This window comes from Capra hircus, chromosome 9 (genome assembly GCF_001704415.2).
Source record: "Capra hircus breed San Clemente chromosome 9, ASM170441v1, whole genome shotgun sequence".
In the NCBI taxonomy this organism is placed as follows: Eukaryota; Metazoa; Chordata; class Mammalia; order Artiodactyla; family Bovidae; genus Capra; species Capra hircus.
In genome coordinates this window covers 32,174,918-32,188,265 of record NC_030816.1, presented here as the reverse complement: position 1 = coordinate 32,188,265, position 13,348 = coordinate 32,174,918, and the positions used below count along the sequence as shown (strand labels likewise).

General features: G+C 40.4%; 1 protein-coding gene across 1 annotated transcript in view; it reads right to left on the bottom strand.

The window, feature by feature from the left end:
• Positions 1 to 13,348, bottom strand: part of BVES (blood vessel epicardial substance) — a 49,692-nt gene that overhangs the window by 18,471 nt on the left and 17,873 nt on the right. Inside the window, exons 6-7 of the mRNA XM_018053121.1 lie at positions 2,878 to 3,045; positions 1,801 to 1,942 (exon numbers count right to left, since the gene is read on the bottom strand). Coding sequence (XP_017908610.1) covers positions 1,801 to 1,942; positions 2,878 to 3,045 — 310 coding nt within the window. The remainder of the gene's footprint in view (positions 1 to 1,800; positions 1,943 to 2,877; positions 3,046 to 13,348) is intronic.

The window sequence follows — 13,348 nt, the reverse complement described above, 5'->3', positions numbered from 1 at the left end:
CAGCTCATGTCAGATTAAAAAGGTCCTGCAATTTATTCCAAGTCATACAACTATAATTATTAGAGCAAGGACCCAGGTCTGTATGTACAAGATGTGTAATCTATCCACAAAATACCTGGAAATCTAGGCTTCTGGAGGCAAGTATAGTACACATGTTAATCTTGAAAAAAATGTTCTCATTCTGTTTAAACAACATACCCTAGAGAAGGTTTTCTTTTCTAAAATGTTAAAATGTCCAAAGGACTTCCCTGGTGGCTCAGACGGTGAAGAATTTGCCTGCAATGCAGGAAAACCAGGTTTGATCCCTGGATAGGGAAGATCCCTTGGATAAGGGAATGGCAACCCAATCCAGTATTCTTGCCTGGAGAATCCCCATGGACAGAGGAGCCTGGTGGGCTACAGTCCATAGGGTCACAAAGAGTCGGACATGAATGAGCAACTAACACTTTCACTTTCAAAATGTCCAAAAGCTTTAGATTATACAATAAAATACTACAGAAAAACCAAGCTGATTTTAAGAAAATGAATGGCCATCCCATGTACTGCTTGTTCTCAGGGCTTCCTCAGCAATACTGCAGAACTATAAAAACTACAAAAAAAGCCATTCTACAGCAAGAATAATCACACACAATATTTCAATGTAATTCCCCTTCTGATGGCCTTTCTTAGAAATCACTGTATGAGTAATTAAGATGGGTCCATTGAAAAATGCTTATTAATGACCACCAAACTGTTTCAATAAGGCAGATAATACATCTGACATGCTAGTAGATTCAGAGTTTGGTCAACCTCAGTTGTACTTTCAACAAGTTACTTTGGAATAAAATATAGCCATTTCCAGGTTCTCATCTGTATTATTTCTGAAATCTCCTTTAGGCCCATAATGCACTTCTGTGCCTACTCTTTGCTTTGGCACTTACACCAATTACATGGCCTTGTCAATTCCAGCAATAATGTGCAATACCTAAAATCCTTAATCCATTTTCTCTAAAGCATCCAAAGTTACAAGATCATTTACATACATGTTTAGGATTGTTGAACGTGTATCTGGACATTCTTAAAAGTTACTTTGGTTTTACATATGATTGCAAAGATGAATAGTTTTTAGTTCATGCAATGAGAGAATCTGCCTGTCTGCTATTTCCCATAAATTGGTTCAACATTCTTACACCGCCATTATTGGAGTAATATTTATTATGAAATAATTTTAAGTATTAACATTAAGCATCTCTTGAAATAATTCTGTTTCATCTTATTAACTTTAACGTCTGTGTCATTAGTGCTATTTAAAGTGTTTTAAAGCAATCTAAGCTATAGCAGAATCTTGAAAAACTTGCCTTTTTGTGAATGAGGTGATTCACAGTAGAGCTGAGTGGCCTCCTTCATCTTAGGGAAAGTTCTGTTAACTGATCACCTGTTAACTCTGGGTGGTCACATTGAGATAACCAGCTGGCAGTATAACCTCCAGCTGTTGCCTCCTACCATTTTAAACACTGGATGTAGTTTCCACGAAAATCGTGAAAACAAGAAGACCATGCCCAGAAAGCCATATGGACTGTTTCATACTACTCCACTCAATAGTTTGAGAAAAGTATATGGCAAATGGAAATGGAAATAGGAGTTCTAGTTAGATTTTACCTGATGGGCAATAGAGAAAAAAAGCTAGAAAAAGTGATTATTTTTATTGTTACCTTTAGGTTGTCAAATAATCTCAACTTGAAAAGTTACTTTTCTGATCAAAGTTGTCATTTGTCCTTTTCTAGCAACATCCATCAGAATCCCAGGGAGGGGATAACTTACGAAGAGAGGATACGCTGGAGGTGCCCCGAAGAAACTGGTGTAAGCCGTCTTCATCTTCGCTGGAGCTGACTATACTATTCCTCATTTCTAGCATGGACAACTGAGTGCAAAGGCTGAGCTGGTGGTCCAACTTTTTGATCTTCTGTAAAGCAAAGTTTTAAGATTTCTGAGCGCTATGGGACTTAGATCATAGCTTTCCTGTAAGTAGCATTTACTTTTCCTTGAAATAAAGAACTGTTGGTACATAGTGCCAAATAAATAGTAGCTATAATTTTTTTATTATAAGCTATTACTGCAAATACATTATAAAAATTTAATATACTCACTGGACTATTTATTAATCTGAAAAATGCTAAGCACCAACCTAATTTGATAACAGCCTAGACAAGATAACTTGAAGAGTGCATACACCCATACTCATAGTCCCTGGGGAACAGTACTTATGGAAACAATGTTTTGCTAGTTTTCTTCTGTAATCATTTAAATTTCTTTCTCATCAAACATGGAGAAATGAAGATCAAACTGCAAATTGCTGAAGATCCATATAGCTCTGAAATGCCTAAATGAATGGCCACAGGCTTCCATCCTATACCTCTCTTGTCACTTATGGGCTTTCTGGAAAGGGACCTGATCAGTAGGATGTGCAAGACTGGAAGACATGGGGTTAAAATGCCAACCTCCTGCTTGCTGGGGTTGATCAGCATTTATCAGTCTGCCCTGCCTTCCCTGGCCCACACACATTGCCCTTAGTCCTCCGTCTCACTTACCATCTTCTTTAGATTCCTTGAAAGGCATTTTATGAAGAGGACAGCACATCCTCACTACATATCAGGTGTCTGACATGTGCAGACAACTTCACTAGGTCATGGGAGATATAATAATTACATGGTATTTTCTCATTCTTGAGAAATGATCCCCTGAAGGGTCTCTCAATTATAAGCATCCCCACTTCATTTAACAAAGAACTAATTCATGATTAGTTAATGAAGATTCAGGAACCTATACACTGCATAAAAGAGGGATACCTCACTCTACATATGTATTTAACAAAATAAAGGGACTCAGAAAAATACGTACTTTATCATTTAAGGTGGGATCATTCAATGAGTAGAGCTTGTTTGTAATGTCTTTTCCTATTAGATACCTAAATATTTCATACAGAAAAGGCTCTGATTCCAGAAAGTAAGTTAATCTTTCTCTTGACCAGCATAAAAATCTGCAATTATCATCTGCAATAATGGTGACCTGCCAAAGAAACAGAAAGAAAAATGTATATGAATTATGATGTCAGTAACTTGGGGCACGGGAAGAGTGGAATAATTTAATGGATATTATTATAGCAATGTTTTATCATATTAGTTAAAATAAGATTCATAAACACAAGATTCTATAAATATAACATTATGTTTAAAATCAAGCAGTCTGTACACTGGACACAGTAAAGAACCCGCCTGCAGTGCAGGAAACATAAGAGATGCAGGTTCAATCCCTGGGTCGGGAAGATCCCCGGGAGGAGGGCATGGCAACCCACTCCAGCATTCTTGCCTGGAGAATCCACATGGACAGAGGAGTCTGGTGGGCTACGGTCCATAGGGTCGCAAGAAGCTGGACATGACCGAAGCGACTGAGCATGCGATCTGCAGGCTAAGTGGAAATGAAGTCTTCAAGTTCTGTTGCTCTGTTTTGTGAGGTCTGGTGATAGAAGATTGGCCTCCATGTCAATAGCACTGCTAGAGTGTACTAGCAGTGTTCAAGATGGCTAAATATTTCTTTATACTTGGATTATTATACTAGAGAATGAAAGTATGAGCTCATGTGAATTGATTTTAGGACCCAGATTGTCATTGATGAATAAGGCTAGTAAGGGTCCTTTTTGGTTCCTTCTGTCACAGGTATTTCTCATGTGTGAACTACCAAGAGTAGCATGACGGGGACACACACAGAAAAGCTCCAGCTAGCTCAGAACTGGGAAACCGTACTCTCTCCTTTAGTGTCGTTACATAAGAAGGTGGGAGAGCACTGTAATTGCACCGTGCAGAGCCCAAGCATTCCGTAAAGAAATCCCCTCTGCAGAACGAGGAGCTCATCCTCACACACCCTTCCTCCCAGGCAGGTCCTTCCATCAGCTTCACATGGCATGCCTATCACTGAACTCCAGCTCATCTGTGGTCCACTCTCTCTCCTGAGCACCCTGAGGGCAGGGACTGTGCCTTCATACTGAGTGCCTGGCTTTCAACACAGAGTGGTGCTCAGTGCAGATTTACTGAAGAAGGAACTAACAGATGAACACAAATACTTAAGGCAAAAAGTATTCTTATATCTTTAACATTAAACCCAATGCCTTTCCAAGTGGGAGATTAATAAAAGTTTTCAAAATTGACATGACGTCATACCTGGGCCCAGAGCAAAGGTTTCCGAAGGAGCTCTTTACCCTTTGTTAGTCAGAAAACTAAATGTATTTCAGATGAAAGGATATGTTTTCTCTCTACTAGGAAAACCCAGCTTCTCTCCTTGTATAAGTGGCTGAAATCTGATCTTCAGTGAATCAGAGGGTTTGACTACAAAAGATGGGTCAGGGTTCCCAGGAAAATAAAACTGTACTTACTTATCATGTTAAATAATATTAAAATATTATGTTAAATAATATTAAATAATAAATCCACCAAACGAAACACATTGGCATTTAAGAAATGCATCAGCAGCTCTCAGTTCAGTTCAGTTGCTCAGTCGTGTCCGAATCTTTGCGACCCCGTGAATCGCAGCACGCCAGGCCTCCCTGTTCATCACCATCTCCCAGAGTTCACTCAGACTCAAGTCCATTGAGCCCGTGATGCCATCCAGCCATCTCATCCTCGGTCATCCCCTTCTCCTCCTGGCCCCAATCCCTCCCAGCATCAGAGTCTTTTCAAATGAGTCAGCTCTTCACATGAGGTGGCCAAAGTACTGGAGTTTCAGCTTCAACATCATTCCTTCCAAAGAAATCCCAGGGCTGATCTCCTTCAGAATGGATTGGTTGGATCTCCTTGCAGTCCAAGAGACTCTCAAGAGTCTTCTCCAACACCACAGTTCAAAAGCATCAATTCTTCGGTGCTCAGCTTTCTTCACAGTCCAACTCTCACATCCATACATGACCACAGGAAAAACCATAGCCTTGACTAGACGGACCTTAGTCGGCAAAGTAATGTCTCTGCTTTTGAATATACTATCTAGGTTGGTCATAACTTTTCTTCCAAGGAGTAAGCGTCTTTTAATTTCATGGCTACAATCACCATCTGCAGTGATTTTGGAACCCCCAAAAATAAAGTCTGACACTGTTTCCACTGTTTCCCCATCTATTTCCCATGAAGTGATGGGACCGGATGCCATGATCTTCGTTTTCTGAATGTTGAACTTTAAGTCAACTTTTTCACTCTCCTCTTTCACTTTCATCAAGAGCCTTTTTAGCTCCTCTTCACTTTCTGCTATAAGGGTGGTGTCATCTGCATATCTGAGGTGATTGATATTTCTCCCGGCAATCTTGATTCCAGCTTGTGTTTCTTCCAGCCCAGCGTTTCTTATGATGTACTCTGCATATAAGTTAAATAACCAGGGTGACAATATACAGCTTGACGTACTCCTTTTCCTATTTGGAACCAGTCTGTTGTTTCATGTCTAGTTTTAACTGTTGCTTCCTGACCTGCATACAGATTTCTCAAGAGGCAGGTTAGGTGGTCTGGTATTCCCGTCTCTTTCAGAATTTTCCACAGTTTATTGTGATCCACACAGTCAAAGGCTTTGGCATAGTCAATAAACCAGAAATAGATGCTTTTCTGGAACTCTCTTGCTTTTTCGATGATCCAGCGGATGTTGGCAATTTGATCTCTGGTTCCTCTGCCTTTTCTAAAACCAGCTTGAACATCAGGGAGTTCACGGTTCACGTATTGCTGAAGCCTGGCTTAGAGAATTTTGAGCATTACTTTACTAGCATGTGAGATGAGTGAAATTGTGCTGTAGTTTGAGCATTCTGTGGCATTGCCTTTCTTTGGAATTGGAATGAAAACTGACCTTTTCCAGTCCTGTGGCCACTGCTGAGTTTTCCAAATTTGCTGGCATATTGAGTGCAGCACTTTCACAGCATCATCTTTCAGGATTTGAAACAGCTCAACTGGTATTCCATCACCTCCACTAGCTTTGTTTGTAATGATGCTTTCTAAGGCCCACATGACTTCACTTTCCAGGATGTCTGGCTCTAGATTAGTGATCACATCATTTTGATTATCTGGGTTGTGAAGATCTTTTTTGTACAGTTCTTCCGTGTATTCTTGCCACCTCTTCTTAATATCTTCTGCTTCTGTTAGGTCCATACCATTTCTGTCCTTTATCAAGCCCATCCTTGCATGAAATGTTCCCTTGGTATCTCTAATTTACTTGATGAGATCTCTAGTCTTTCCCATTCTGTTGTTTTTCTCTATTTCTTTGCACTGATCGCTGAAGGGGGCTTTCTTATCTCTTCTTCCTATTCTTTGGAACTCTGCATTCAGACGCTTATATCTTTCCTTTTCTCCTTTGCTTTTTGCCTCTCTTCTTTTCACAGCTATTTGTAAGGCCTCCCCAGACAGCCAGTTTGCTTTTTTGCATTTCTTTTCCATGGGGATGGTCTTCATCCCTGTCTCCTGTACAATGTCACGAAACTCTGTCCATAGTTCATTAGGCACTCTATCTATCAGATCTAGGCCCTTAAATCTATTTCTCACTTCCACTGTATAATCATAAGGGATTTGATTTAGGTCATACCTGAATGGTCTAGCGGTTTTCCCTGCTTTCTTCAATTTAAGTCTGAATTTGGTAATAAGGAGTTCATGATCTGAGCCACAGTCAGCTCCTGGTCTTGTTTTTGTTGACTGTATAGAGCTTCTCCATCTTTGGCTGCAAAGAATATAATCAATCTGATTTCAGTGTTGACCATCTGGTGATGTCCATGTGTAGAGTCTTCTCTTGTGTTGTTGGAAGAGGGTGTTTGCTATGTCCAGTGCATTTTCTTGGCAAAACTCTATTAGTCTTTGCCCTGCTTCATTCTGCATTCCAAGGCCAAATTTGCCTGTTACTCCAGGTGTTTCTTGACTTCCTACTTTTACATTCCAGTCCCCTATAATGAAAAGGATATCTTTTTTGGGTGTTAGTTCTAAAAGGTCTTTTTAGGTCTTCATAAAACCATTCAACTTCAGCTTCTTCAGTGTTACTCATTGGGGCATAGACTTGGATAACTGTGATATTGACTGGTTTGCCTTGGAGACGAACAGAGATCATTCTGTCATTTTTGAGATTGCATCCAAGTACTGCATTTCAGACTCTTTTGTTGACCATGATGGCTACTCCATTTCGTCTGAGGGATTCTGTTCTAGGTTGGGAAATGTTCTAGATTCATCAAGACAATCACCGAGAAAGCCTTTTGGTGAAGTGAGCATAAGGCTGACTCACCATCAGGAATCCTCTGTGTAAAGAACAACTGAACATAGTGTCATAAAGCCGACATTCTAGTGGAGCAAGCTGGTAATAAGTAAGGATACGTGACCAAGAACGAAAAGATTTATAGGAAGAGAAGTATAAGGTCAAGAGACATAGAAGCCTGTCCTTTCAAGTTCCCAGAAACAGTAGGAGATGTGCATGTAAACAAAAGGCGACTGAATAATATTCTCCAGGAGGGAGTGTTTTTAGAGAAGGTGAGCACTGGCATTCAGGATGACCCAGTCCTGCATCCAAGCATTGAAGAAAGAGTTCAGAAAGTTGAAGTCCCTTCATTCTGCAGAGACGTCATCCATACGTTTGGAAGATACAATTCATGCACAGTGGGGGAAGAAGTAAAGGAGGAGTTGGAAATCATCCAGGAAAAGAAGGCGCCATTGCACAGGTGATATATTGCACATGCATTTAACTTTTTTCCAACCATTTTAATAACCTTAAGTTTTCCATGAGGCAAAAATACTTTTAATATGATATTATAGTTTGCTTAGAACCATTGCTTAGAACTATTTTTAAAAATTGAAGTTTAGTCGATTTAGTGTTTCAAGTATATAGCAGAGGGATTTGGTTATACATATATATTTCTCCTTTTTGAGATTCTTTTTCATTATAGGTTATTATAAGATTGAATACCATTTCTTATAGCATCGAATCAGGAAAGGAGTACATCATGGCTGTATATTGTCACCCTGGTTATTTAACTTCTATGCACAGTACATCAAGCTCAATACTGGACTGGATGAAGCACAACCTGGAATCAAGATTGCCAGGAGAAATATCAATAACATCAGATATGCAGATGACACCACCCTCATGGCAGAAAGTGAAGAAGAACTAAAGAGCCTTTTGATGAATGAAAAGGGAGAGTGAGAAAGTTGGCTTAAAACTCAACATTCAGAAAACTAAGATCATGGCATCCAGTCCCATCACTTCCTGGGAAATAGATGCAGAAACAGTGACAGATTTATTTGGGGGGACTCCAAAATCACTGCAGATGGTGACTGCAGCCATAAAATTAAAAGACACTTGGTCCTTGAAAGAAAGGTTATGACCAACGTAGATAGCATATTAAAAAGCAGAGACATTACTTTGCCAAAAAAGGTCCATCCAGTCAAGGCTATGGTTTTTTCAGTGGTCATGTATGGATGTGAGAGTTGGACTATAAAGAAAGCTGAGCACTGAAGAACTGATGCTTTTGAACTGTGGTGTTGGAGAAGACTCTTGAGAGTCCCTTGGACTGCAAGAAGATCCAACCAGTCCATTCTATAGGAGATCAGTCCTGAATATTCATTGGAAGGACTGATGCTGAAGTTGAAAGTCCAATACTTTGGCCAAGTGATAGGAAGAACTGACTCATTTGAAAAGACCCTGATGCTAGAAAAGATTGAAGGCAGGAGGAGAAGGGGACGACAGAGGATGAGATGGTTGGACGGCATCACCGACTCAATGGGCATGAATTTGAGTAAACTCCAGGAGTTGGTGATGGACAGGGAGGCCTGGTGTGCTACAGTCCATGGGGTTGCAAAGAGTCAGATGTGACTGAGCAAGTGAACTGAACTTCTGCTATATAGCAAAGTGCTTCTGTTATACATATATACATTCTTTTTTAATATTCCTTTCCATTATTGTTTATCATAGGAATTGAATATAGTTCCCTGTGCGATACAGTAGGGCCTTGTTGTTTAAACATTCTACACTTAATACCTTACATCTGCTAACCTGAAACTCCCACTTTACCCCTCTCTAACTCCTGCCTCCATGGCAACCGTAAATCTGTTTTCTATGCCTGTGAGTCTGTTTGTTTTGTAGATAGGTTCATTTGTGCCATATTTTAGGTTCCACATATAAGTAACATCATATGGTATTTGTCTTTGTCTTTCTGACTTACTTTACTTAGTTTGATAGTCACGAGTTCCATTTCAGTTCCATTTCAGTCGCTCAGTCATGTCCAACTCTTTGCAACCCCATGAATCGCAGCACGCCAGGCCTCCCTGTCCATCACCAACTCCCAGAGTTCACTCAGACTCACATCCATTGTGTCGGTGATGCCATCCAACCATCTCATCCTCTGTCGTCCCCTTCTCCTCCTGCCCCCAATCTCTCCCAGCATCAGGGTCTTTTCAAATGAGTCAGCTCTCTGCATCAGGTGGCCAAAGTATTGGAGTTTCAGCTTCAACATCAGTCCCTCCAATGAACACCCAGGACTGATCTCCTTTAGGATGGACTGGCTGGATCTCCTTGCAGTCCAAGGGACTCTCAAGAGTCTTCTCCAACACCACAGTTCAAAAGCATCAATTCTTCAGCACTCAGCTTTCTTTACAGTCCAATCACGTCCACACATGACTACTGGAAAAACCATAGCTTTGACTAGACGGACCTTTTTTGGTAAAGTAATGTCTCTGCTTTTTAATATGCTGTCTAGGTTGGTCATAACTTTCCTTCCAAGGAGTAAGCGTCTTTTAATTTCATGGCTGCTGTCACCATCTGCAGTGATTTTGGAGCCCAGAAAAATAAAGTCAGCCACTGTTTCCACTGTTTCCCCATCTATTTGCCATGAAGTGATGGGACTGGATGCCATGATCTTAGTTTTCTGAATGTTGAGCTTTAAGCCAACTTTTCCACTCTCTTTCACTTTCATCAAGAGGCTCTTTAGTTCCTCTTCACTTTCTCCATAAGGGTGATGTCATCTGCATATCTGAGGTGATTGATATTTCTCCTGGCAATCTTGATTCCAGCTTGTGCTTCTTCCAGCCCAGCGTTTCTCATGATGTACTCTGCATATAAGTTAAATAAGCAGGGTGACAATATACAGCCTTGATGTACTCCTTTTCCTATTTGGAACCAGTCTGTTGTTTCATGTCCAGTTCTAACTGTTGCTTCCTGACCTGTATACAGGTTTCTCAAGAGGCAGGTCAGGTGACCTGGTATTCCCATCTCTTTCAGAATTTTTCACAGTTTATTGTGATCCACACTAGTTCCATTTATATTGCTGCAAATGACTGAGTAATATTCCATTATATGTATGTACCACATCTTGGTCCATCCATCTGTTGATGGACATTTAGGTTTCTTCTATGTCTTAGCTATTGTAAACAGTGCTGCAATGAACAATGGGGTGCTTGTATCTTTTTGACTTATAGCTCTGTGTGGACATATGCCCTAGATCATATGGTAATTCTATATTTAGTTTTCTGAGGAACCTCCATACTGTTTTCTATGGTGGCTACACCAACTTACATTCCCACCAACAGTGTAGGAGGGTTCTCTCTTCTCCACACCCTCTCCAGGCCATTCTGACCAGTGTGAGATGGTACCTCATTGCAGTTTTGATTTACAGTTCTCTAATAATTAGCAATGTTGAGCATCTATTCTTGTGCCTATTTGCCATCTGTATTTCTTCTTTGGAGAAATGTCTATTTAGTTCTGCTCATTTTTTCATTGGACTTTTTGTTGTTGTCAAGTTGTATGAGCTATTTGTATATTTTGGAAATTAAACCCTTGTCAGCTGCAACATTTGCAAATATTTTCTCCCATTCTGTAGGTTGTCTTTTCATTTTCTTTGATGGTTTCCTTTGCTGTGCAAAAGCTTGTAAATTTGATTAGGCCCCATTTGTTTGTTTTGTTCTAATTTCTATTGCCTTGGGAGACTGACCTAAGAAAACATTGGTATGATTTATGTCAGATAATGTTTTGCCTATGTTCTCTTCTAAGAGCTTTATGGTATTATGTCTTATGTTTAAGTCCCTAAGTCATTTTGAGTTTATTTTTGTGTGCGTGAGAGGATGTATTCTAACTTCATTGCTTTACATGTGACTAGGCAACCATTTTTTATTGATGGTTGAAAACTACTTTAAACCTGTTTAAATTATTATTCAATTTAAATATAGTAACAGTATTCATATAATAAGCTATGCGTGCATGCTAAGTCACTTCAGTTGTGTCCAACTCTTTGTGACCCTTCAGACCATAGCCCCCTGGCTCCTCTGTCCATGGGATTCTCCAGGCAAGAATACTGGAGTGGATTGCCATGCCCTCCTCCAGGGGATCTTCCAACCCAGGGATGGAACCTGAGTCTTATGTCTCTTGCATTGACAGGAGAGTTCTTAACCACTAGCGACACCTGGGAAGTTGAGTCTTCCAAGTCCACAAGGTCAAGCATTTAGTTGGAAACAGGTAGTTAGCATTTTGACTGAGGTCATTTCACTTGATAGCTAATGCTTCATTTCTGTCAAATAGACAGTTTTACTTAATGATTTCCTGCCACAGCAGCCAAGTGAAACTTATCTTTAAAGAGGAATTTTTGGAAGCACCTAGGAATTCTTAAAGCTTCCATAAAATACGTTTGCTTTTTAGATTATTAGGGTATTTCAGCAGTGCCATGCTTGAGTTCTTGTGAAGAATTTTACAGAAGAAATAAAAGCCTAAAAAATAAAATAAAAGTAGTGGAAGACACAAAAGAATTTCTCTCAAGTAGAGAATTAGACAAAGCATTTGTACCCAGGTTTGCTGCAATTACTCAAGGTGCTGGATTAGTCCCAAATCAATCTTACACCCTCACTTAATGAAAACACCTTATCAAGAACCAGGGTGTCGGAGGGAAATGCTGAATGTGCTAGCATGGGAAATGGCAGTCTAACATTATGACTGACTGACTGTCCTCAGGGGAGAATTTATTATTTTCTTTGTGTACTGCACAACATTTCACACATGAAAATGTCCCAGAAGTGGTCCATTCAGCTAATTTTTATTGAATTCTCATCCGCACTAAAACACAGCAGAGCCAAGGCTGGCAGATTAAATTGCTTTGCAACTCAACCCAAAGATTTACTTAACACTAAGAGAAGGTTTTATTTAAAAGGAGTTAAAACTCAGTGTTCCTTTATTTCACCAGAGCCTGGACATCTGCCTCCAAGACATTCTTTTTCCCTTAAAGTCAATAAAGGTTTGTTTTTCAAGCTTCACAGCACAGGATGTGCTATCGATTATGGGAAGGCAACAGCGGGAGGTAGAACCCGAAAGAAAAATGAAAATGGCAAAGCTCACTGGAGATGAAATGACTGTACAAAGAAGAAATAAGACACAAAACACTACTTCTGCCTTTTGTGATATTGATACTCAAGATTCTCCCAAGAGTTCTCAGCAGCAGCCTGTGTCTGTAAGTCCTAGCAGAGTGCCAAGGGAGCAGCTGGCTGATTAGAGTTGGTGGGTCAGCTCTGTCACTGCCTGTCATCATAATTACTGCACGTTCCTGAAGAGTGTTCACTGTGCGATCTCAAGGGACAGCCGCCAGTCCTACTGGCTTCCTTTCCTCCTTTCATCCTACTGTTGAATTCACTAGCACCCCTACCAAAGAATGAACTTAAAGAAACGAAAGTGCAAAGGAAGCAGCGCCTTGTCAGAACACGTATAACTATCCAGAGTTAGAGAAAAATGAAATTAGCAGGTAAGAGGGTGTGTGGGTGCAGAAGTCTGGCCACTGACAATTTCGTGTCCTCTGCCACTGGCATAGAGAGCGAAAAGCTGACTCTGGGAGCACATGATGGTTTTCATCTGGGAACTCGCTTCAGGAAGAGGCAATATACTCCTACACAGATGTGCAACAGCTATTTTTACTCTTGAGTGTCCGCCAATAGGAACATTTGGTGAACAATCAAAACAGAATCTCTCCCGAGGGCTTACCCTGATGGGAGTCTTCTCCAACTGTACGGGACTTAGGCTCGATGATGCCAGAGCAGTTTTTATCCATTGATCAATCAGCCACACCAGACTCTCTGCAGAGAAAAGCTAACTAGTGCTTGGGGCGGCTGAACCAGTATCTTTCACCCAGGTAGGGTACCTTGAGTTTGGTCATGTTTTTAGAAACATGAGAAGCAAATCAATCATAAGGACTATTTCTCAAATGCCAAATCCCAATCCCCTGTCCTGAAGAAGCAGGAGAACTGTGATGAGACATAGAAATTCCTTTGTATGTTAATTTAATTACACATATAATTTGAAGTCCGGTGTTAAAGACAGTACATGCTATGTCCCAGGGGCTACAAGCTGCTGG